The following is a 22433-nucleotide window of genomic DNA, read 5'->3' on the forward strand; positions in this document are numbered from 1 at the left end:
CAGGCTGCATCTGTGGATGCTGCCTGGCCTCCTCCAGCATCATAGTGTTTTTCATCTAGATTCCAGCATCTGCAGTCCTTTATTTCTCTCTTTAATGGGACAGGGCACATGATTCAGCATTACACAACATGCCATGAATCACAACTATTACATAACACCAGAGTATCACCCTTACAAGTCATGGTGTTAACGCAATGAAAATGGTGGTGTCAGAGCAAGTTAAAAGGATGACAAACTATTAGTAATGAGTATTATGGAAATGCAGTGTATTAATGGAAAGGCTAGATTGGGAATACCGCACTTCAAATTTCCAATTTGCCGCATCAGGGACTTAAAAACATGCCTGTACAATGTAATTGTCCTGTGAGCTACTGCTGTTGAGAAGCCCTCTGGCTAGGCCTAGAAAGAGCCAAGGGAGCAGGAAGAGTGCTTGGAGAAAGGTTAGAGTGGATGAGAGAAAACAAAGATAATTGAAACTTAAAAATTGAAAGATGTGTCTTATGAATCTGCTTCCCCACATCCCTCCCCCACCCCACCCACCCACACAATATCCAATAGAGCTAGAAACAGATTTCTGGATTTCAGTTCTGCTGAAAGTTCTTTGCCTGAAATGTTAACTCTCTCTCTCTCTACTTATGCTGCATGACTAGCCGAGTATCTCCAGAATTCTATGTTTTATTTCAGATTTCCAGTATCTGCAGTATTTTGCTTTGGTGCTCTGAATTTCTTGCCCACCTGTGGTAGATCTATAGGGCAGGGAAACTACAGAAAGGGAACTCAGGAAAAGAAAACAAAAAGATAAGCATAAACATTCTCAAGACTAACAAAATATCAAGTGAGAATGTTAGAGAATTGAAAATGCCACAAAATAACACATGATTAAAAAGTAAATTCTGTGGTGAATTCTCATTACGGAAGATCGACTGAAAGGTTGTGCTTATGTGGTTTGGCCTGCACACAACAGGTCGGTTATGTCATCAATATTCTGAATAGGGAAATTAAGACCCTCAAACCACTGGGTCGTAACAAAGATTTACTTACATCACTGTTATGATTCTGTCTACCACATATATTGTATTATATTTAAGGGTTATTAATGGACTGCTGAGAAAAGCCACACTTAAGTCATACCCATATGCTGGAATATTTGGTTACTGCAGCAACAAGGAATAGCCCAGCACAGTTAAACATGCAACTCCGTGTGAAGGAGAAGCAGAAACCAGAGCCCACTGCAGAAAGTGTGCCAATAGATACATACTTGAGCTCCACTGGTTGCCCACCAAACTTTCACATTCTGCTTTATTTGCAGTTTTATAAATGTCATCCATCCGACTTAAACCACAGCTCCACTCTGCTGACTCTCATGTTGAACAGTACAACTTACTATTAAAGCTACATCAGCCCTTCTTTGTTGCCAGATCGATATCCAGCACTAAACCTTATTTTGGGAACATCATCGGTACAAGGACCACAGCAAGGTGATTTCACTCAAGTCATCATCCCCTCTCTCCTCTGCATTAACTATCACAGATAACACCTTTGACATCTCACTTCCCCCCCCCCCCCCACCACCCGCGGCCCCCCCCACCCCCCACCTCTACTTATTTCTGTGCCCACCCCTGGAAAAGCTAAATGCAATTCAAAAGCAATTGCACACGTTGCCCCCAAGTTACAGCAGGGTTCTGTTCCTGTGAACTGTTCATAACCCAGACAACTCGCAAGTCAGGAGCGTGGCATGAACAGAGTTCCCACGTGCTAGAAGATGCCTGCAGCCCCAAGGCAGCCAGCAAATCCATCCCGTCGGTCTCCCAAATGTTTGTTCATTTGTACAGCTATATACAAGTCGGGAATTCATATGCTGGGGAGGACCTGTACTATTAATATCCCAATTCTCTGGCCTTCTAACCCTCCTTTCCCACCTGCAGCTCTTGATTGCTCTTCAACAATCTCATGTACACCCTTGTTGCTGTGCACCTTATTGAGGCCATTATTCTCTCAATAGCAAAACATTGCAGATTGTGGAAACATCGAAATTGGTGCAAAACTCAGTAGGTCATGCAGCATCTGTAGAGAGAGAGAAAGGATTCAAATTTCTCACTGTGGCATTCCCCCAGACTAGCCCTCACCACTCCATAAGGGAAGCAGGTGGAAGGTCAAACTGAACAATTAATTTAGCCATTCACCAACATGTTTTGTTGGAAGGCAAAGAGCTAAGGTCAAGCTCTCATTTGGAAAAATTGTTCATTATTGCAAAATTACCCTGGAATACAAAGAGACAGCCTTTTTCCCCCTCCATGGGAAAATATCTCCTTAAATATCTTTACTTGTTTTCTCCACCCCTGACCTCCATAAAAGTGTGAAGAGATCATTGACTTATATGTCAACAAGACTAGGAACATCCAATACACAGCCCTTGGCCCACCAGGCTAATCTTTCTTTGTGAATCCTCCTTCTCCTGCCCCAAATTCAAACCTTCCATTTTTTTTTCCTCCTAGCCTCCATCATAACACTCTCCAAGATACCCATCTCCTATTCCTTCAATCACATTCACACTGAAACTTCTTCAAATTTAAAGGCATCACCCATCTCATCAAAAAGCCAACCCTTGCTCCTTTGCCATTTCTGCAAGCTGGCAACCCATCTCGAACAGACCTTTCTTCAAACGTTCTTGAAAATGATGTTACATGAAAATTTCTTGTCCATCTTACCCAGAACTTCAACATGACTATGACCAAGGTAAACTTACCCTTCTCAACCAGTCTGCAGTCTTGCTGTGGTTAAGTGCACCGACCTCTTTCAAAGACTCCCACCACCATCTCCATTGGGTGTGACACCCACTTCCCAATTCCAGCACAAACTTATCCAGTCATGGTCAAAGCCTCATCAACAGTGGCTGCTCTTTCTACATCTGCACTGTTACTCTAGCGTTCTCAAATTATCCTTTATTATCCCTTTCCTTTGCTTATCTTCATGCTGTCCCATGGCAATGTTACCAAAATTCACAGTGTCAGTTTCCACAAACATGCAGCTCTACCCCAACCCATTCTCCTTTGGATTCCATCATTAAATAGTTAAACTACCCAGCCAACATCCCAGCCCAGAAAAGGAGGAATTTTGACTTCGAACATCACTCCACATTGGTTACCATGCCTTCAAATGCCAAGAATCCCAGACTCTGTTCATGTCATAAACTGACTCTCCATGTGAAAGTGAGGTCAGAAGATACAATTCAATATTAAAGTACCTTGGTGAACAGCTTTCAAATGAAGAAACGTAATGATTTCTACATTTACTCTCTCTAACAAACTTGAGAAGACATCTTCAAAACCTCTTAATCTTCCATCTTAATTCTCATTCCTCCAATAAGATGCTTCTTATAACCAAGTTTCTGGTCATCTGCCCAATCGCCTAATTATCTGGGTCAGCATCAATTTTTGTTTGATAGCATTACTGTGTGATACACCCTGGGAAGTTTTGTTGTGTTAAAGATGCTTTCTGAATAGGCCTTTGTTGCAACGGTTCAGGGAGGAGGGAAGTGTCACTTTACCTGGCATATCGGGATTAGCAATCTGGAGCCCTACAAGCATTGGAATCATCCCAAGAACCAATATATAAAGAAGCACCCACTCCCAAGACCCATAACTTGGACAAAGTAATCATAAGCACCACCCCAGTACATTTCACTGGTGGCATGTAAAGAGATTTAGTTTTTGGCACATGTGCAGATCAGATTCAGACCAAATGAAACTCTTTCTGAATATTATTGAAGTGTATGAACTACCACAAGAACATAGCACTGGTTTGCAAGGACAAGCAAAATTACTAAATTTGGTACATTGAAACCAATATTCTTTTGCATTAAAAATAATACAACTTATTTTCTGAAATCAAATGAGAATCTCTCCATATTATTGCTTTTTCCAGTTTATCAACTTCTGTAGTGTGGTGAAGTAAGTGGCAGTGGTGCAGTATCATCAACAAACATTGATCATTTAAGGGAAATGGAGTTGAGTGGAAGTAACATTTCTCACAGCAATATTTTCATCGGTTCACCCAAAGGTTCTTCTTTTGAAATGCTGTTAACAGATTTGTTGACAACTAAATTATTAATACAACAAAATAAACGAACTTATGATACAAGAAAAACAGAAAAATTGCTGAACTCTCAATTGATAGTGGATATCAAATATCAAGTTGTGGGTGGTTGAGTTGGATTAAGGGTTGGGAAGTTGTGGTTATAGTTAGATGTTACAGTCTATTATTCTGCCCACTTATTTTAATGCATGATACAGTGTAATCTTACCCAACTTCTTCAAAAAATCCTTCAAGGTCATCTCTCTGTTCATCCAGTGACAGCTCCAGATCCAAGTAATTTCCATTCGGACCTATCTGCAGTGCACAGTCTTCCAACTAGACAGGAATAAGATTTAAATATTCTACTTTAATGGTCAGAAAATCCAATGATAAAATTAAAAAGAACAGGAATATAATCAAATTATATTTTTTGAGACCAGACAAATACTTGAAACTTGAGAGATTAACTCTTCAGTCATTTCAACCAGGTTGCACAAGATTCAATCCTCTTGTCGATTTGTTCGGATTGAAGCTTTCCATAAAAGCACATTGTCCCAGATTATAAGAGTATCAAAAATTTCACTGCCCAAGATATTTCCTAACCAATTTTTCATTACATCTATAGAGTACAGAATTTGGTTATTGCATTTCACAGTACAAGAATGAATTCTGTTTATGTCATAAACTGACTCTCCATGTGCAAGGGAGGTCAAAGGATGCAATTCAATATTAAACTACCTTGGTGAACAGCTTTCAAATGAAGAAACATAATGACTTCTAGATATACTCTAACAAACTTGAGAAGCCATCTTCAAAATAAAGATTCAATGAGAGCAAGTTAGGCAATGGAATCATAACAAAAGTTGGAGAATTATAATAATAGAATCAACATTATTCTAAGTGATTTTTTATTCCATAAAGATGATTACCTTTCTTTATTCTACATTTTTTTTTCCACAGACCAGCTCTCTTAGAGAATAAGTAGAAACACTGTGTATGCCTGAACATGACAAGACAAGGCCTGAGTATGTATTATGGCTTAACAGTTACAACAAGGGAGCTGCACAGTTATGAATGGAATTTTATCCAAGCCTCTCATTGTCCCTGCAGGTAAAAGCAATTGGCTAGGTTTGGGTCTTAAGACTAAATCAAGGGAGGAAGAGAACAGATGAAGATTCCAACACCTGACATCCTGGGGCATTCAGCAAGAATGAACTAGTTGGCTGGATCTGAATATTACAATAGTAAAGATGAGGTGTGGTTGAGGTGGGTGCATGGTGAAAAAACCAAGAAATTTTTAAAAAGCGCACACTGTGGAAGTGAAATGAAGGCAACTATAAAGCAGCAGTGAGATAATTTTTTGAAAATGAGGAAGAAAAGCAAATTGGCACTTTCCACTCCTACACGTCAGCTGCTGATAATCAGTCCTATGTCCCTGCATCTGCTCAGCCCTGCTCCCATCTCCATCCCTCATTCATAACAATACTGCTGCTGCTCCAAAATATTAAGCTCTGCTGCCTGCAATGGGCAAAACGTTCAGGGACTTCAAGCCCCAGAGCAGTGATATCTAGGAAGAGCTGGGATCACTGCTGATGATGGAGGGGAGAAGGACACCAGTGTGAACTGAAAACCTTTTGTCCAATCCAAATTATCCTCTGTGACGTGATGGAGGATGAGAATATTGATGCCAGCCAATTAGGAAATGAGGTGAGTGCCAATCTAATTGAATGAGGCAGTGGCTAGAAGATGGGAATGGGAGTAGGAAGTGCTGTGCGTCAAAAGGAGTGGCACAGTGGTGCAGTTGCTACCTTACAACTCCAACCAACCGGGTTTCAGTCCTGATTTCTGGTGCTGTAACTGAGAGTTTAAACATTCTCCATATGACCACGTGGGTTTCCTCCAATGCCCCAAAGAGGTGTGTGTTGTGGGTTCACTGGCCACTGTGAATATAGGTGCTAGAACTGTTGGGAATATGGACAGAAAATAATAACAGGGAAAATTAGTGGGAGAATGGGATTGCACTGGCGTGGAAGCAATGGTCCGAATGGACTACTAAAATCGCAAGGAAAAATATAAATTAAGCTGCAAGAAACTGAAAGAAGGAGGATCCCATTAGGATCCTGAAACCTTGCTAACAATTATGCATTTTAAATGGTCTTCTGAATAAATCATTTGTCAGTCAGGAATAGAACAGCTTGTTCCACCTCACCCCTTTGAAAGAAAACATAACTGATTTCATTTGGTGCTGCTCTTTGTATTTAGTCCCACCTTGTTCAACCCACAGGAACAATACCAACCATTCAGTGTTACACATACAGAAACAAACACTTACTTGCCCATCATTAACTTGCTACTTGGTCACACAGGCATTATTAGGATTAAAGAGCAGATCAGCACAGGCAGTACTGATTTAAGCAACTAAGCAAAATTTTTCTTACAAGAATCAAAAATTATTCAGACTTTGGTTCATTGCCTTCTGCAGGCTTTCATTAATCTGCTTTTCAGCTGAGAGGTGGAACCCCTTCCTGGAAGAACTGGTCCATTGAGGAGTTCAAATAATAATGAGACCATGTAGCTTATCGATTACAAATATGATTAGATTTGGCTGATCTCTTCCTCAATTCCAATTACCCACTTTTGACAAATAAATAAATAGATAATCTTAAAATTACATTGATAAATTTTTGTCCATTAAAATTCCAGTTGATCTAATATCCACAGCCTTCTGTGAAAAAGATTTTGATTACCCTCCAGTATGCAAGCTTTTAGTGATTTGTGTACCTGGGGACTCAAATCTCTTCGCTCCTCAAAAGCTTCCAATCTCTCATCACTCAGAAAATATGCCAAGTTGTCTTTCTTGATCCAAAGTGGATGACTTCACTCTTCCTCATCTGCCAGTTTGCCCACTTATCTTGGCCCTTTACAACTTCCTGCTCCCATCTTCAGAACTCACTGTTCCCAACAGTGTAACTTGTAGACTTGGATACTTGGATAATAGAAAAGGTTGGAATATCCAAGTTTTGGATCTACAAGATGGAATGTTAATATAGGTCACAAACTTAGGTATTTTGCTGTCAAATTCCAGCTCCGATCTCCAGGCAGACCATGCATCTGTTGAAGCATCAGGAGGAACTCCAGGAATGCAGTTGAATGGACTTCCATGACCCTGAGCTATCTGGGAACATTGTGTTCTTATCAGTGGGTTCACAGTACATTTTCTGCCAACCACTCACTCCACCCAAAATACAAAAGTGCTATAACCTATCGCAAATGGAGCACCACAGCAAGAAATCTCCTTCCATTCCTCTCTTTCTGACTGATTTTCTAATTTCCACCCACCATTTAACAATAATTGATATGATGAGGCTTTTCATCACACAAACATTTGTCTATGCAATCCTTAAAGCATACCATCCACTTAATAAACATCACAGGTAATCCTCTACTTTGTCCATTTCCCATCCAATCCCCATACCCCTGAATTTCCTTGTGTCCAAAAAAAAAACTATCATTCCATAGTGACTCAGTGGTTATAGTTCTCCAGGATACAGAAATGCAAATGGTTCTGACAGTGTGCGGCTGTTTTCTCTAGTGGGAGAGTCCAGAACTAGGGTATGCAGTCGCAGGATAAGGGGTTTGCCACATTAGATGGAGTTGAGGAATTGTTTCTCTCAGTTTTAAAGCTTTGGAATTTTTGAATCCGAGTCATTGAAAATATTCAAAGCTGGAATAAGCAGATCTTTGAACTTCAGAGGAATCCAAGAGTTATAGGATCAGGCAGGAAAGTGGAATTAAGGCCAAAGATCAGATCTGCCATGATCTCACTGAATAGGATTGAGGGTCTTGTAGCCTATGCTCGTTCCTATTGTTTATACAGATTTTCTTTCTCTCTGCTGCATGAATAGCAATGCTATAGCTCCTACCTTCCGAACTAGTAAGACTCTTCCACTTCTGGGGAATTTTGTAGGATATCAGCAATGCATCCACTTCTTTTAGAATCCAAGGGTGCAGACTGTCAGATCTAGTTCTAGCTCTTCTATTTCTCCAGCATTTTCTCTTCACCATTACTAATTATTTTGTCACTTGCCATCAGACCCCTGATTATTTTGTGATTTCTGCTACATTTATTTTGTCTTCTAAAATGGGGGAAAATACAAAATATATGTCTCAATTATTTCATTATTCCATATTATAAAGTTGCCACTAATAAACTCAACAAATTTTTAATACATGGATTTCCAAACTGTTACAATTATTTCAAAAAACTTTTTTTTGATAATCTCATGTTCTGTCTTTTCTCTTCTCATCAATGTTTGGTCAATCACTGCTGGTTTCTAAACTCTCCCAATCCTCAGATTTAGTAATCTGCTTCGCAGCATTGTGGCCTCTTCCCTTAATCATTATTTGGTCACAAATGGATTACTTTTCCCATAGAACCTTCATTTCTCAATGGAATGTCCTTTGGATTGCGATCTTTCATGGTGGTTTCCTTTGTTTATCTATTTTCAAACATCTTAATCTATTTTCCCTAATAAACTTTACTCAATTTGCTCATCATATCCTTGTAAACACAAATTCACTACTTCAGTTTTAGACTGAGTTATGTCACTCCCAGGATGAAAATTCTATCTCATTGTGTTATCTTTTCCTAGATAACATCTTAAAATAAAAATACTAATTGGCACTCTCCAATTAAACAGGAACACCATCACACAAAGGCAATTCATCCTGATAATAGTATCACACTTTATACCACCAATATTAACTTGCAACTGATGCATTTTTCTCTGGATCTTTTGAATAAATCTCTTTATTCAATTTCCATTTCCACTTGTGCTGGTTTCAAGCTTTTCAGTCTGTCAGCTTTACTGACCCTTCTCACTCCCCCTTTTATTCAGGTAGGTGCTGACCCTCAAATTCATCTCTTTAAAACACGTTATTTCCATACAAGCCTGGTGATCCTGCTTCCCATGGCAATAACATACCAATAGATCTATCCTGAGACAAATCTGAAGTTAATTATATTTTAGCAGATCACAGGCTCCAATATTCTCTCAAAGAATCCACAACTGAAGAGGAAACTTGGGGGGAAAGCAGAGAAAACTAGAAGGTGGGAAGAAATTTATTGCTCCCACTCTGTGTCCAGAAATCAACTGAAATATTCGGTTTAAAATTCAGAAAACAGCAGAGGTGTCCTTAAAATAAAACATCTTCTCAGATAAAATTACCATTACAAGCTTTAATACTACAACAGATAGAATCACTGGAACTGCACAAACTGGGCAGGAAAGGTAATGAACACCAAACATTACTCACACAATTGTCTTTCATGTCTTGTTAACAAAATACATTCAACAGCTAGAATTGTTGAAAAATGATTCTGGGATTAATCTTTCCCAATTACTTCAGTACTCACCATCAGACCCTGTTTACTTTGCAATTTCTGTTGCACGTTTTGTCTTCCAAAGTGAAGGCATACACAAAACATACGTCTCAATCATTTCTTTATTCCCCTTAAAGTGATTGGATTGGAGTTTCCTCGTAAATTTGGTTAATACTTCAGGTCTTTAGTTTAAAAAATAGTCAACAGACAAACAAGGTCAATGTGACATTATTTAAATACTCCACCAACACATGGAATGTTCATCATCTTTTCAAATAATTCACCTGTGTGAGAATCATTCTCAAGCCTTCCAGAATAAAAACACAATGTATTTATCTCCCGTTCAAATGCTCATCTTCTGCTCAGTATAATGCAAGTCTTCATGCTTGCTTCACTGTCTTCCTGCATCATTTTGCAGACTCCTGTTGTGTCCTATCTTCAAAAGATAGTCAAATGGAAAGTGCATAATAACACACCTACAGTATAAACTATTGTCGCAGCATGTTCTCTAGGAATTTTTCTCATCACCATTGTGGTGATTTGAAGAGACAGAGGAAGTGAAGGAGCAAGTCAAGGGAAATACATCCCTACTAAGATCAAAGCAATTTCTCTACTCCAACCCTCCTTTGGGTATTAGTCGTGACTTGATAGAATAATTACAAATCAGCAGGTTATGGATTAAAGTCCCACTCCAGAGACTTGAGCAGAAAGTTAAGTCAACCTCGCTCTGCAGCACTGAGGTGCCAATGTGCAGATGGGATATTAAACCAAAGCTCTTATCCGAGGGGAGGTGAAGTGTTGTCACAATATTTGAAGGTGACCAGGGATACTCTTCCTAGTGTCCTGACCAATGTTCATCCCTCAATTAACGTTCATGAAAATAAGGACCAGGTCATTTTCATTTTGCTGTTTGTGGCAACTTGCTGTGCGTGAATTAGCTGCCTCATTTCCAATAAGAGTGACCACACTTCAAAAGCTTCAGTGACTGTAGAACACTGCAAGATAAACTCAAATCCCATCAGAAAGGCAATTGTGTACAGTAATTGGGCCCTTAATTCCACAGGGATAATAAAAATTACAATCAATATGTTAAGCATTTTAAACAACCGATCCTATGTTATTATTGGTTTGTATGTGTCAAAAAGTTGCAAGGCGGCCGCTGGTTCCATTAGTGAAACTAATAATACAGGACAGTTAGGTTTGGTTTGCCAATAAACAGCCTAAGTATTAAAAAAAATTGAATAATTAAAATCTCAACTAAATATTTTATTTAATTCTTCATATCCTTTCCAAGTACAACACTAACATTAAATACAGCATCATACAAGTTTTGCCACAATTTGTAAGATGTTTTTGGACACATTATCTAGACAACAGCAGCTCAAATTAGATGTTACCATATACATCACTGAAGATAAAGAAACAAGGGTTTCCCAGTTGTTTCATTACAGTATCTTAGAATGGTAGAGTTGTACACTCATACAGCACAGAAACAGGCTGTCCACTTTTCAAATCCATGCTGACCATAAAGCACCCATTCACACTAATTCCATTTCTATTCTTTGCACATTTCCCTCAATTTACGTTGGGGCAATTGATAGTGGCCAATTAATCTACTAATTTATATCTTTCAGATGTGCAAAGAAACAAGAGCACCCAGAGGAAACCCATACGGTCACAGAAAGAACAGAATGGAGGGCAGAATGGAACCCAGGTCACTGAAACTGCAATGTTTCAGTGAGTAGTACTACCAGCTGTGCCACATTTTAGCTGAAGCTTTCTTAAAAAAAAAGTCATTCCTTATTTGCTTTTTAATCTTCCTTTCTGTACTTTGTGTTTTGCTGCTGAAGGGAAGTGTGTGGTCTATCAATCATATAGTGAAGTGAAAGAGTTAACTCATAATACAAGGAATTCCTAGGTTATTTCCCAGCCACTGCCAAGTTGGCCACTTGTGAGCTTAGATGGAGAAGTGAAGGGTCAGGCCAGGTTTCTTATTCCTGATTTCTATCCTGCATCCCAATGTGGAGATATGCCTGTGAGGAGCAGGACGGGCCTCTGCAATAATATAACTTGCTACTGAGAAAGCAGCTGAACCTCACTGTTAAACCTTGCTTGAAAAACACAAAGAACTGGCATGCGTGTATCTGTTGTATACCAAATGACCATAGTTTATATCCAGAAAAATCTTGTTGGTCAGCCCAAAGTCAACTTTTAGCTTTGATGACCCCAAGCAACTAGAAAATTATGCAAAGGATAAGTGTTCTATGAGGTAGGGATTCACCATGTAATAGTTAAAATGCTTTTGATAGCCTAGTGAATAACTAAATGCAAAACAAAGGGTACACCATATTTATAGCCATTAATATTTTATTGCTGATTCAGGCTGTGCTACTTTGAAAATAAATATTTGTTTAGCTTAATGACAGTTAATAGGACAGTGTACTTACTTTTGCACCTTGGTGCACCAAATCTGAAATTGCTCATTTCCAACACATGGGCTAAATCCATAGGAATTTGGCAGAGTCACATCTCCCAAATCTTTTCCAAAATCCAATACTTTTCAGATCAAAGTTCAACACATCAGAAACAACACAAGTAGTTGATGGTCAACATGGGCCTGGTGTGACAAAGGGTTCATTTCCGCGCTGTATCATTCTACCACTCTATGACACAGCAAATGATCTGCCACGCCTAATGCAAAGGTACCATTACTGCATGAGGTCAGATCTCATGCATGGGAAAGGAGCAATACTTGCAAATAGCTATAGATTGGGTGACATGGGCATGTAGAAAGAAGTCTTTGATAACCTAATTAACTACATTAAGTAATTACAACTCCAGACGCCCCACTCAGGTTATTTCTAGAAGCAATGAGGGGAATGCTTACTAAGCTGATACTGCAATGTAATTCTATAAACTCCAGAGGCTGCAAGAGACAAAAAGACTATGTTCCATTTTTGCAATTTTCTGGTACTTCGTAAGCATAATGCAACAGCTAAGATTCTAGAATCATTGCCTCTATTACTCAGTCAACTGGCAAATTTACAGTGGAGAACACAGTTAACTGCAGTTAACTTTTGTTGGAATTTCAGCAAACAGCAGAACCAAAACTGGCAAGGGGAGATACTGACATATACGAGTATGGCAGAGGGACAATCTATGGAGCTTAAAACCCAAAATACAACAAAGTAGTACAACTTCACATCCTTAACTGGTAAACTGCTGCATTAAGTAGGACCCCAATTTTTTTTTTACAAGTACTGCTCTGCAAAATTTCACTTCTAAACTCCGGCTTTCTGCAGGTTTAGTCAACCTGGAAGGTGTTAAAACAAACCAATCCCATTATGCTATTACACAAGCAGTGGCTATATAATGTGCAGGTACACAATACTATGCTTCAGATCTGTATTAATGATGCAAACATGTACCTAGTTAAAGTGCAACCACAGCCAAAGTGATTTACTTTGATCTTCTCCCTTGTCTTAAGGCAAAGTAAAATGCATCAAAAGAAGATTCAACCACAGTTCTGAGATACTGCAAATGTTCAACTCCATAACTAAAAGAACTTATAAAAACTAACCGTCAGGACTGACCACCAGCGCCTCTACTTCCTCTGGAGGCTAAAGAAATTTGGTTTGTCCTCTTTGACTCTCACCAACTTTTACCGATGCACCATAGAAAACATCCTATCTGGATGTATCACAGGTTGGTACGGCAACTGCTCTGCCCCAGACCGTAAGAAGCTGCAGAGGGTTGTGGACACAGCCCAGCGCATCACGGACACCAGACTCCCCTCCTTGGACTCTGTCTTTACCTCTCATTGTCCTGGTGTAGCAGCCAGCATGATCAAAGACCCCACCCACCCACCCGGGACATTCTCTCTTCTCTCCTCTTCCATCGGGTAGAAGATACAGGAGCCTGAAGACACGTACCACCAGACTTAAGGACAGCTTCTACCCCACTGTGACAAAACTATTGAACCGTTCTTTTACACAATGAGATGGACTATGACCTCATGATCTACCTTGTTGTGACCTTGCACCTTATTGTGACCTTGCACCTTATTGCATTGCACTTTCTCTGTAGCTGTGACACTTTACTCTGTACTGTTATTGTTTTTACCTGTACTACATCAATGCACTCTGTACTGACTCAATGTAACTGCACTGTGTAATGAATTGACCTGTATGATCGGTTTGTAAGACAAGCTTTTCACTGTACCTCGATACAAGTGACAATAATAAACCAATACCAAGAAACATTATTGCTAGGAATCAGAAGGAATTTAAGTTTCTTCTAAAACATTAAGCTCTCATCAGCAGTGATAAATAATAATTTTAAAAAATTACAGCAAATAAAAATGAGCTGCCAGAGGAAGTAGTTGAGGCAGGTACATTAACATTTTAAAAGGTACTTACTTGGACAGGTCCATGGAATGGAGAGGTTTAGAGGGATATGGGCCAAATATGGGCAGATGGGACTAGCTTGGATGGGAATCTTGGTCGGCATGAACCAGTTGACCAAAGGGCCCATTTGGGTGCTGTACTGCTCTAAAACTTAAATCCTAAGACAAGCTGAAGCAGAGAGAATTTTGAAAGATGTAGAAGAGGGGAGGAAGACATAGCCCAAAAGTACTTTCCATGAAAAATTAAATCTCTTGATTCTGCAGAGATATCACAACGCAATCATATCACAGACACGAGGTTCTGCAGATGTTGGAATCTGCAGCAGCACATACACAAAATGCTGGAGGAACTCAGTAGGTCAGGCAGCACCAATGGAGGGAAATAAGCAGTCATCGTTTCTGGTCAAGACACTTCATCATCAGGACGATCATGTCATAATTCTACACTGCTGCAATAGTAGGACTGAAGCACAAGTTTCTCTTCTTCTTCAGCAGTCCCTCAGATTGAGGATGACCTGCTTCCATTCTAATTCTGTGGGTTCTGAGATGACCGATGAGGCTAATGGGGTGGGCAGGTCTGTAGTTTGTGAGGTGCTGCGCTCATTCCACCATTTGTGCTGAACTTCTCTGTGCTCCCAATGCATGAACTCAAATGTACCTTCTTGACTTTGAATGGTCAAGGGCCAAAGATGCTGAATTTGGTTCACTTATCTTTCCAGCAAATTTGAAGACTTTTGCAGAGACAGCATCAGTGGTATCTCTCCAGTGTCTCAAGGCGGCTGCTTTAGGTGACATAATCATAGCATCACACAACATAATAGATGGTATCCTCAGTATGAAAACAGCACCATGACTGTGCTGTGGCGAATTCTGCTAAAAATAAAACAGAAAGTGCTGGAAACACCCGGCAGATCAGGCAGCATCTGAGGAGAATCAGTTAATGTTTCAGGTCTGAGACCCATCATCATAACCAGTATTTAGGACTTAAATGTAAATTCTTTCTTTGATTGCTTTGAATGACAGGGAGGAATTTCACAAATGCTTTTCTTTTATTTGGTTAGGAACTTCCCTTGGGAACATAAGTGGATTGGGTCCAATTATACTGACCATGAGATTTAATAAACCAGTAACATTCAATACTTTCATGTACTTCTAAAAATTCAATGGGGATTGATTCCTCAGAGAAATGAGGCTTATTGGATGATTGCTTCCAGGAAAATTCTCCTCAAAGATCACTTTTTTCTTGATGAGGTGCCAAAGAAAACAGTTGTCATCTTTTGTGCAATCATTTTTTTCTTATTCAGCATCGTACCAAATGCTTTTTAGAAATCAAAATACAATACATCTGCTGCTTTCCCTTATTCACCCTTAATGTTATAGCCTCAAAGAACCCCAGCAAACTTGACAACATGACTGCTCTTTCATAAAATCACATTGACTCTGCTTGACTGCAGTACAATTTCCTAACTGTCCTGCCACGACTACTTTAATAACAGATCCAGCATTAATTCAATAACCAATGCCAAGCTAATTGGCCGACAGGTTCCTGCTTTCCGTCTCTCTCCCAATCTTTACCCAATCCACTGGTACCTTTTCAGAATCTGAGGAACTTTGGAAGATCTCAACCAATGCATTCACCACCTCTACAGCCAGTGGACTCGTCAGCCTCCAATCCCAGTCATTTGCCCAGTACCTTCTAGTACCTTTTCTCCAGTGATAGTTATCACTTTGTCCCTAAATTTTACATTACTGCAGGGATGCTTTCAATGTCTTCTATCAAAAGCCAGATAGGAAATACTCTAATAGTCCATTATTAATTTCCCAGTCTCATCCTTTTAGGAATTCTAGTCCTTTTCATACACTTCAAACCACTCTTCTTGTCTGTGTTATCTTTTCTGCTAATCTACCGTCAAAATCTATCTTTCTCCCTTTTGTTGTTCATCTTTTGAGTAGATTTTAGAAACCAGCAATCTTCTGGACCACCACCAATCTTTTTGCTGTTTAGTACACCTTTTCTTTCCTTTCGATATCACCCTTCTATAGTTAGCCACAGATGTGTCAACCTTCTCAAAGTCTTTATTTCTCAATGGAATACATAGCTGTTGAGAATTATTAATTATTTTTTTTTAATGTCTGCTGCTACACCTACCTGTTTATCTACTTTCCCCATATACTTTAGCCAACTCTGCACTTGTAACTTTGTAATTGCCTTTTAAAAAAAATTAAGACCCAAGTTTCACACATCAACAGATGGTACGTTCCAGTGGCATTTGTTTTACAATAATTTTAACAGTGCGGTCATGTCTTCATCTATCTGTATATTTTTTTTATTATGTACTTTACTTTCTTCAATTCAGCTAAATCAAGAATGCAAGATGAGTTGGGCCAAAGGGCTTGTTTCGATGCTGTGTGATTCTATGATAAAAACAAGGAGTGGCTTCCTGGGGGCATTCTGCCTCAAAACACCAATGATAGCTGAAATTATTTAATTAGTCTGAGTCCGTTAGATAGTTCTTTCTTACTTAACAGAAGGACAGTACAGTCTGTGAAGAGGAGGAGATTGTGAGGGTTAATTAAATACTAGTTAATTTTATGCAGCTTCATGATTCTGAAAGGACTATGGAGAGAAATAAGAGACTGAAAGAATATAGATGGATGCCTTTGGTCCTACGATGGCCCCCAATGACATGTCGTAACAGTTCAAACAGGGCAAAAAAATCTTATGACTGGGATTTTTAAAATTTTATTTTAAATCTTAAATTTTTAAAATTTTATTTACAGCATGGTAACAGGACCTTCCGTCCCAACGAGTCCGCACCGCCCATTTTAAACCGAAATTAACCTACCTGTACATCTTTGCAATGTGGGAGGAAACCGGAGCACCCGGAGGAAACCCACGCAGACACGGGAGAACGTACAAACCCCTTACAGACAGCGACGGGAATCGAACCCCAATCACTGGTGCTGTAATAGTGTCAAAAGGACTTCATTCTTCCTCCTCAAATTAACAAGGATAAGAATCTTCCCTGATGTATGAATAAAATGCAGTCTTGAACAAAAGACCATCAAGTTGTTTTACTTATATTTAGGTTTTCTAGAGGTGCAGAGGAAGATTTACAATTTTAACGAGCTTCCACAGAAGCCTAAAACTTAAGTGCTGGTTCAAAATTGTATTAAAAAATCCCACATCTAAATATTCAACCCTGTCAACTCATAACTTTTGTGCAAAATTTTAAATATTGTTGTGAAGACCTAACTACCTTTGAACGAAAAAATGGACAGTGTCAGCAAGCAATGTTTACAGAAATTATTTTATTCACATGCACAAATTAACACTTGTTTGCGAGGGAAGCAAATACTATCACTGTGCATTAATAAAAATACTCGTTCAGCAAGGGAAGAAATATACTGAGCAAGAGGTCCTTGATTTGATATATAGGATTCCTTAAAAGAAAATCCTTAGATACATTATACCTCCTAAATGGAATTATTTGATAACTTATTTAATGCACTCAATCCCACCTTGTCACATCATTTACATTGATTGTTCTTAGTTAAAGCTAAGCTCTCAGTCAATTTTTGTCATTCCCCCATTTGGGTCTTTAACACAGATCCCATTCCTAACCTTCTTCCTTCTTTCCCTGCCTGTACCAACAATTCCATTTTGTTCCTGTTCTCTCTGCTACAGAATCAGAATCTTCCCTGCAAAGGTAAAATGTAAATGGTTGCAACACGTGACAAGTTGGAAGTCAAACAATGCATCACCTGGTTTAATATGGGAGACTTCACATATCCCAAGTTATTCACACACAAAAACAAATCTATTTTTGTGACTGTTTAAAAACAAAAGGTAGATGAGAAAAACAGGACTCCTAACCTTGCAAGTTCCTGGCACCAATCATAACCACAGGAAATAAATATTGTTTCATTTTCAAGACTTTCAACAGGTACGGGCCCAATAACTATCATGTTAAACATTAAAAACCAGTTGAAACATGAAACCAGAAAATATTTTCAAACTAAAGCAATTTGGACCCACCCCCCGATGAAATTTGTACAAAAGCCATACTTCACAGGTCAATCAACTGATTGCCCAATTCTTCTTAACAATGTGTATTCAGGCCAAAACAGATTTAGAACTTAAAGGAATCATATTTACTAATTTGCCAAGTTGTACAACCACTTGAGTTACACATTTGATAGAAGTGATGTCACCTTGATATCCCGAGGCATTTTCTGTACTAGAGCCAAACACATAACTATAACGTGCGTGTTTTACCTACTTGGTACATCTGTTGCAAGATCATTCCAGATTATTTGGATAACAAAAGAGCATTTAAAAGTCAACAGAATTAATGACCTACAGTGCACTGAAATAACAATCAAAGAGAAGGTCATATCTTGTACCACTCCCAGAGTAGCCCTGCCTTTACACACTCCACCTGACGCTGCTGCAATCAGTGGGCGGATCAGTTCAAGGCTTTTGCACCAAATTAATGCCGTTTTGTTTGGTATTCTGAGTTTCACTCATTTTCTTCCTCCTTCCATCTAGTCTCACCCCAGAGACCATTCTTTACATGTCGTGGCTGCCCTTCCAACATTCATAAGTGCATTTTTTTTTACGGCAAAGAGAATACAAGAGATGGGCCCTAGTCCATTACCTTTTGTAACTTAAACCATAAATCCCCCTCAAGCTCCTAGAGAGAACAATTTAATCTGCACAGACCTAGATATTCATGGAGTAGGCAACTTCTTAACATGTACCGAATTTGCCTTTTCAATAGTTCAAACCATAACCTTCGTCTCACATTATAGTTTGATGACAACGTTTTGCCTTTTCCATGACCCAACAGTTAATGTGCCCATAAAATTGCCTCAAACAGGTGTCAGCCATGACACAGTTGGCACCATCCCCATCTGACTCAGAGGACTGCGAGTTCCTCCCACTCTGGAGCTCCAAGCACCACAGTAAAGACCGAGGGAGCCCTGCACTGTAGCAAGTAACATTATTCAGATGAGATGACAGACCAAGGCCCCATCCATCTCTCCAATGGACACAGCACTACTTCGGTGGGGGATTGGGGGGGGATTGGGGGGGGGGGGTGGGGGTGGGGGGGGGTTGGAAAGGGTATCCCCGGTATCCTAACCAAGATGATTTCACCCTCAATAAAAAACACGACAACAAATATCTGGGCACAGTGTGTTCCTGTTTGTCAGAGTTTACAGTATATAAATTAGCTGTCTTTGCTGGTACCGAGGCTACAATTCAAAAACACTTCATTGACTCTTTGAAAAGTCCCAACACTGTGAAAGAGGTGTGACATGAATGCAACTCTTTTTCTGTTTTATGTGGGTCCAGTACAATCACAGCACGGAAACAGCACAGGAGGAGCCCATTTGGGAGTGCAGACTCAAACGGCCTCCTCCTGTGCAGGTTCTATGCTATGATTCTACTTTGCAGGAGCAAAGCACTGATCCGATTTCATTTTGAAAGGCATAATTGAATTAGCCTCCACCACCCTATTGGGCAATGCATTCTAAATGCTCACCATCACTTATGTGGAAAAGTGCTTCAAAGCCTCCATTACATCCTGGTGACTGGAACGATAATCAGAGCTCAACATATACTCTAAACGGAGCACAATAAAGTCTCAGCATGTCTGCCTCTCACTCACAGCATAGAGTTACATAGAAACTGAGCACTGAAATAGCCCGCCGCATTGCACTGGCATATGCCAGGCCTTATACTTCACACATTTCATCTGCCACCACTGCCACAACTGACTTCTAACTACTACTTCCCACCCAGGCCCAGTATCCTTCTGTTCCCGGCTCCCTATAGTAAACATCAAACATCACCTTAAATGCATCAGTGCTCTCAGCTTCATCCACATTCCCACCATTCTCTCTGTAAAATTCCTTAAATTCCTCATTTGATGTCAGAGTGACTGTCTTGTATTCATGCCTTTTATTCAGGCCTAACCCAACAAAGTGTTCCACTTGTTTAATCACTCAATAGAGGTTGATGATCAAAACTGCTCGACCCCCTCCCCCCGCCGCACCTACCCCAAATTCTGTAAGGAAGATGTAGACTGTCCATTTTATTCTCCTACTTATAATACCACACTTATCTGCATTAACACGCACCTGCCATCGTTCCACTCAGTTGCAAATCATATCCAACTTTTTTTTGGTTAGAATCAGAATCAATTGATCCTCCTGATAATAGTAGAACTGAAATTAAATATATAATGACATTTTATGAAAACTGCTTGCATTTACGTAGGGTCATTTTCAACAAAGAGCATCTCCAAATGCTTTACAGACCCAACTGCACCTTTTCCGTTGTAGTCACTGTCGTAGCAGAGAAATCACAGCTGGCAAACTCCCTGACCAAGCTTCTTCAGCAACTTCCCAGGCACAATCTAATATTTCCCAGTCCAGCTGCTGGGGAATACCATCAATTCCAAACTTGATGGAATTCCCTGGAAGCTACACTATGAATCTGTGCTAGCCCAGCTCAAAGTACAGGATCAGCAACCCCATGCATTTGAATGGAGAAGAATGGCTGCAAGGGAGAAGGGTAAATACAATGTCATTTACTTTCTTTTGAACCTAGTTTGCCTTAACACTAGTATTTAAGTGTATATAGGTAATTAAAATGCTGTTTTAATTTCTTCAACATTTCGGGACATGGACAGGAAGAGAATTGGATTCACCCATTTTTAGCCCGAGGTACCAGTTGTACTCCTGTCACTGACACTGTCTAACTCAGGCTAGCCAAAGACTGCAGTAGAAGCCTTCCAGACTCAGAGAATTCAATATCCCACAGGCCGTCCGAGCAGAGTAAAGAACTTCCAAATAACGAATAATATTATTACTAATTCACTCAAAAATACAAAATATTCAACTGACAGGCAGCCCAGTACTGAGATACCGAGTTTCACATGTGTACTACAACCCCAGTGCAACTCACAGTACAACCTTGACTAATGGGGAAAGGGAAGAACACATTGCCAAAAATGTACCAAAGTACTGTTATGACAGAATTAGTTTGAGGACAGGTTTTAGGCATTTTCCAGTAAAACTTGGCTGAAACACTTCACAGCAGGTATTAGTTCAGTGCTGGGCCCTCCCTCTGAAAGACAGCACAGAGCTCAGCAACTCACTCTGCACTGGTCTTCGCTTATAGCGTGTGTGCACAATTAAGTGCATATCCTTTGGCCTCTAACAACCAAAAGGAAGACAGTCAACTCTTTCCTGACATTAAAAGGTTAAAGACAGTCTAGCTGACTTTGCAGTACGAATACAATTACATCAAAGCCAAACTCTCCCCACTAGGCAAGTTCAGAACTATCGCTGTCCTGTTCAAAATATACTGATCATCTTGCATCAATGGAATATAAACCAGTTCTCAGTAAAACATAATTCAGTGGACATAGTGGCCACACAGAGGTTACACAGTAGTTACAGAAGGGCACAGTAATTACTAAAAAGAGAATTAATGTCAAGAGTCACTGGTCAGGGAGCAAGCAGGGTCAGGTATTAAGTTACAAGTCAAAAGAAAGTGAGGGCGGCAGAAATGAGCATTGTGGCAAGAGTATGTACTTGATCTTTTTAGAATAGGGAAGTAGCAATGACAGATGACCAACATCATCATTCCAAAATAAACCCATTCCCAACCTGCGGGTGTCTCGTTAACCCAAGACGGTGGGGTATTCCTGCCCTCATCCATGCAATAATTTGACTCAGCAGAGTCACTTATCACCTCACAGGGCAGTTAAATGTCAACCACAGTGCTGAGGGAGGCAGACAGGTTTCCCTCCTGCAAGAGCAATATTGAAAGAGTTTGGTTTGTCAACAACCATCTGGACAGATTCAGCTTTACGTTGACTGATGTCAGAGTGAATTTAAAATCCACGGTGGGACTTGAATTCAGATTACGGGGATGGAGTTGAGTTCAGCATGAAAGTAACCCACACAGGATCTGAAATGCTAACTTTTATTTGTCAGAAAGTTCCTGCAGTGCTAACAATTTGTCAACAGCATCACAATGAGGCAATTCCAACCATCACTATAGTGTGACCATTACTATTCTGTGTACCAAAGGCACAACAAAGCCATACATTCCAACATGGGGCCCAGGAGAGTGTCCTGATAGAACTGCGGTCCACCACACTTACCAGAAGACTGCACATTGAATAGTTTCAAAATTGCTGCTTGCTGGCACTTTTGAAAAGATAATTGCACATTCTTGTGTATTTAAAATGCCTGAGTGGGGAACGGAGAAGTCCCCTTTCATGCCCCAAGTATTGATGGACATTATAGGGGGCCGTATCATTCTAAAAAAAAGTACTCAGTGTCTAATAAGAGGAAGTCGTTTATGAAATTCTGAACCGATGACAAAAATTTTGTAAAGAATTTTTGTTCTGGGATTGACATTGAAGGGAACGTAATAAGACCTGGGATCAGCCCCTCCCCCAGCCGCCACACCTGAGGAAAGAAAGCCAAGAGTTGGGAGTTGCAACGAACAAAAACATCACACATACAAAAACGAAATGTGTTTTAAAA

The 22433-nt window shown here is 39.8% G+C and overlaps 1 protein-coding gene across 4 annotated transcripts in view; it reads right to left on the reverse strand.

Moving 5' to 3' along the window:
• fhod1 (formin homology 2 domain containing 1) overlaps nucleotides 1–22433 on the reverse strand; it is a 240770-nt gene that overhangs the window by 217619 nt on the left and 718 nt on the right. For all 4 annotated transcript variants that reach the window (XM_052028120.1, XM_052028119.1, XM_052028118.1 and 1 more), the window contains exon 2: nucleotides 4304–4410. In XM_052028120.1, coding sequence (XP_051884080.1) covers nucleotides 4304–4410 — 107 coding nt within the window. The remainder of the gene's footprint in view (nucleotides 1–4303; nucleotides 4411–22433) is intronic.

Source organism: Pristis pectinata, chromosome 13 (assembly GCF_009764475.1).
Source record: "Pristis pectinata isolate sPriPec2 chromosome 13, sPriPec2.1.pri, whole genome shotgun sequence".
Lineage (NCBI taxonomy): Eukaryota > Metazoa > Chordata > Chondrichthyes > Rhinopristiformes > Pristidae > Pristis > Pristis pectinata.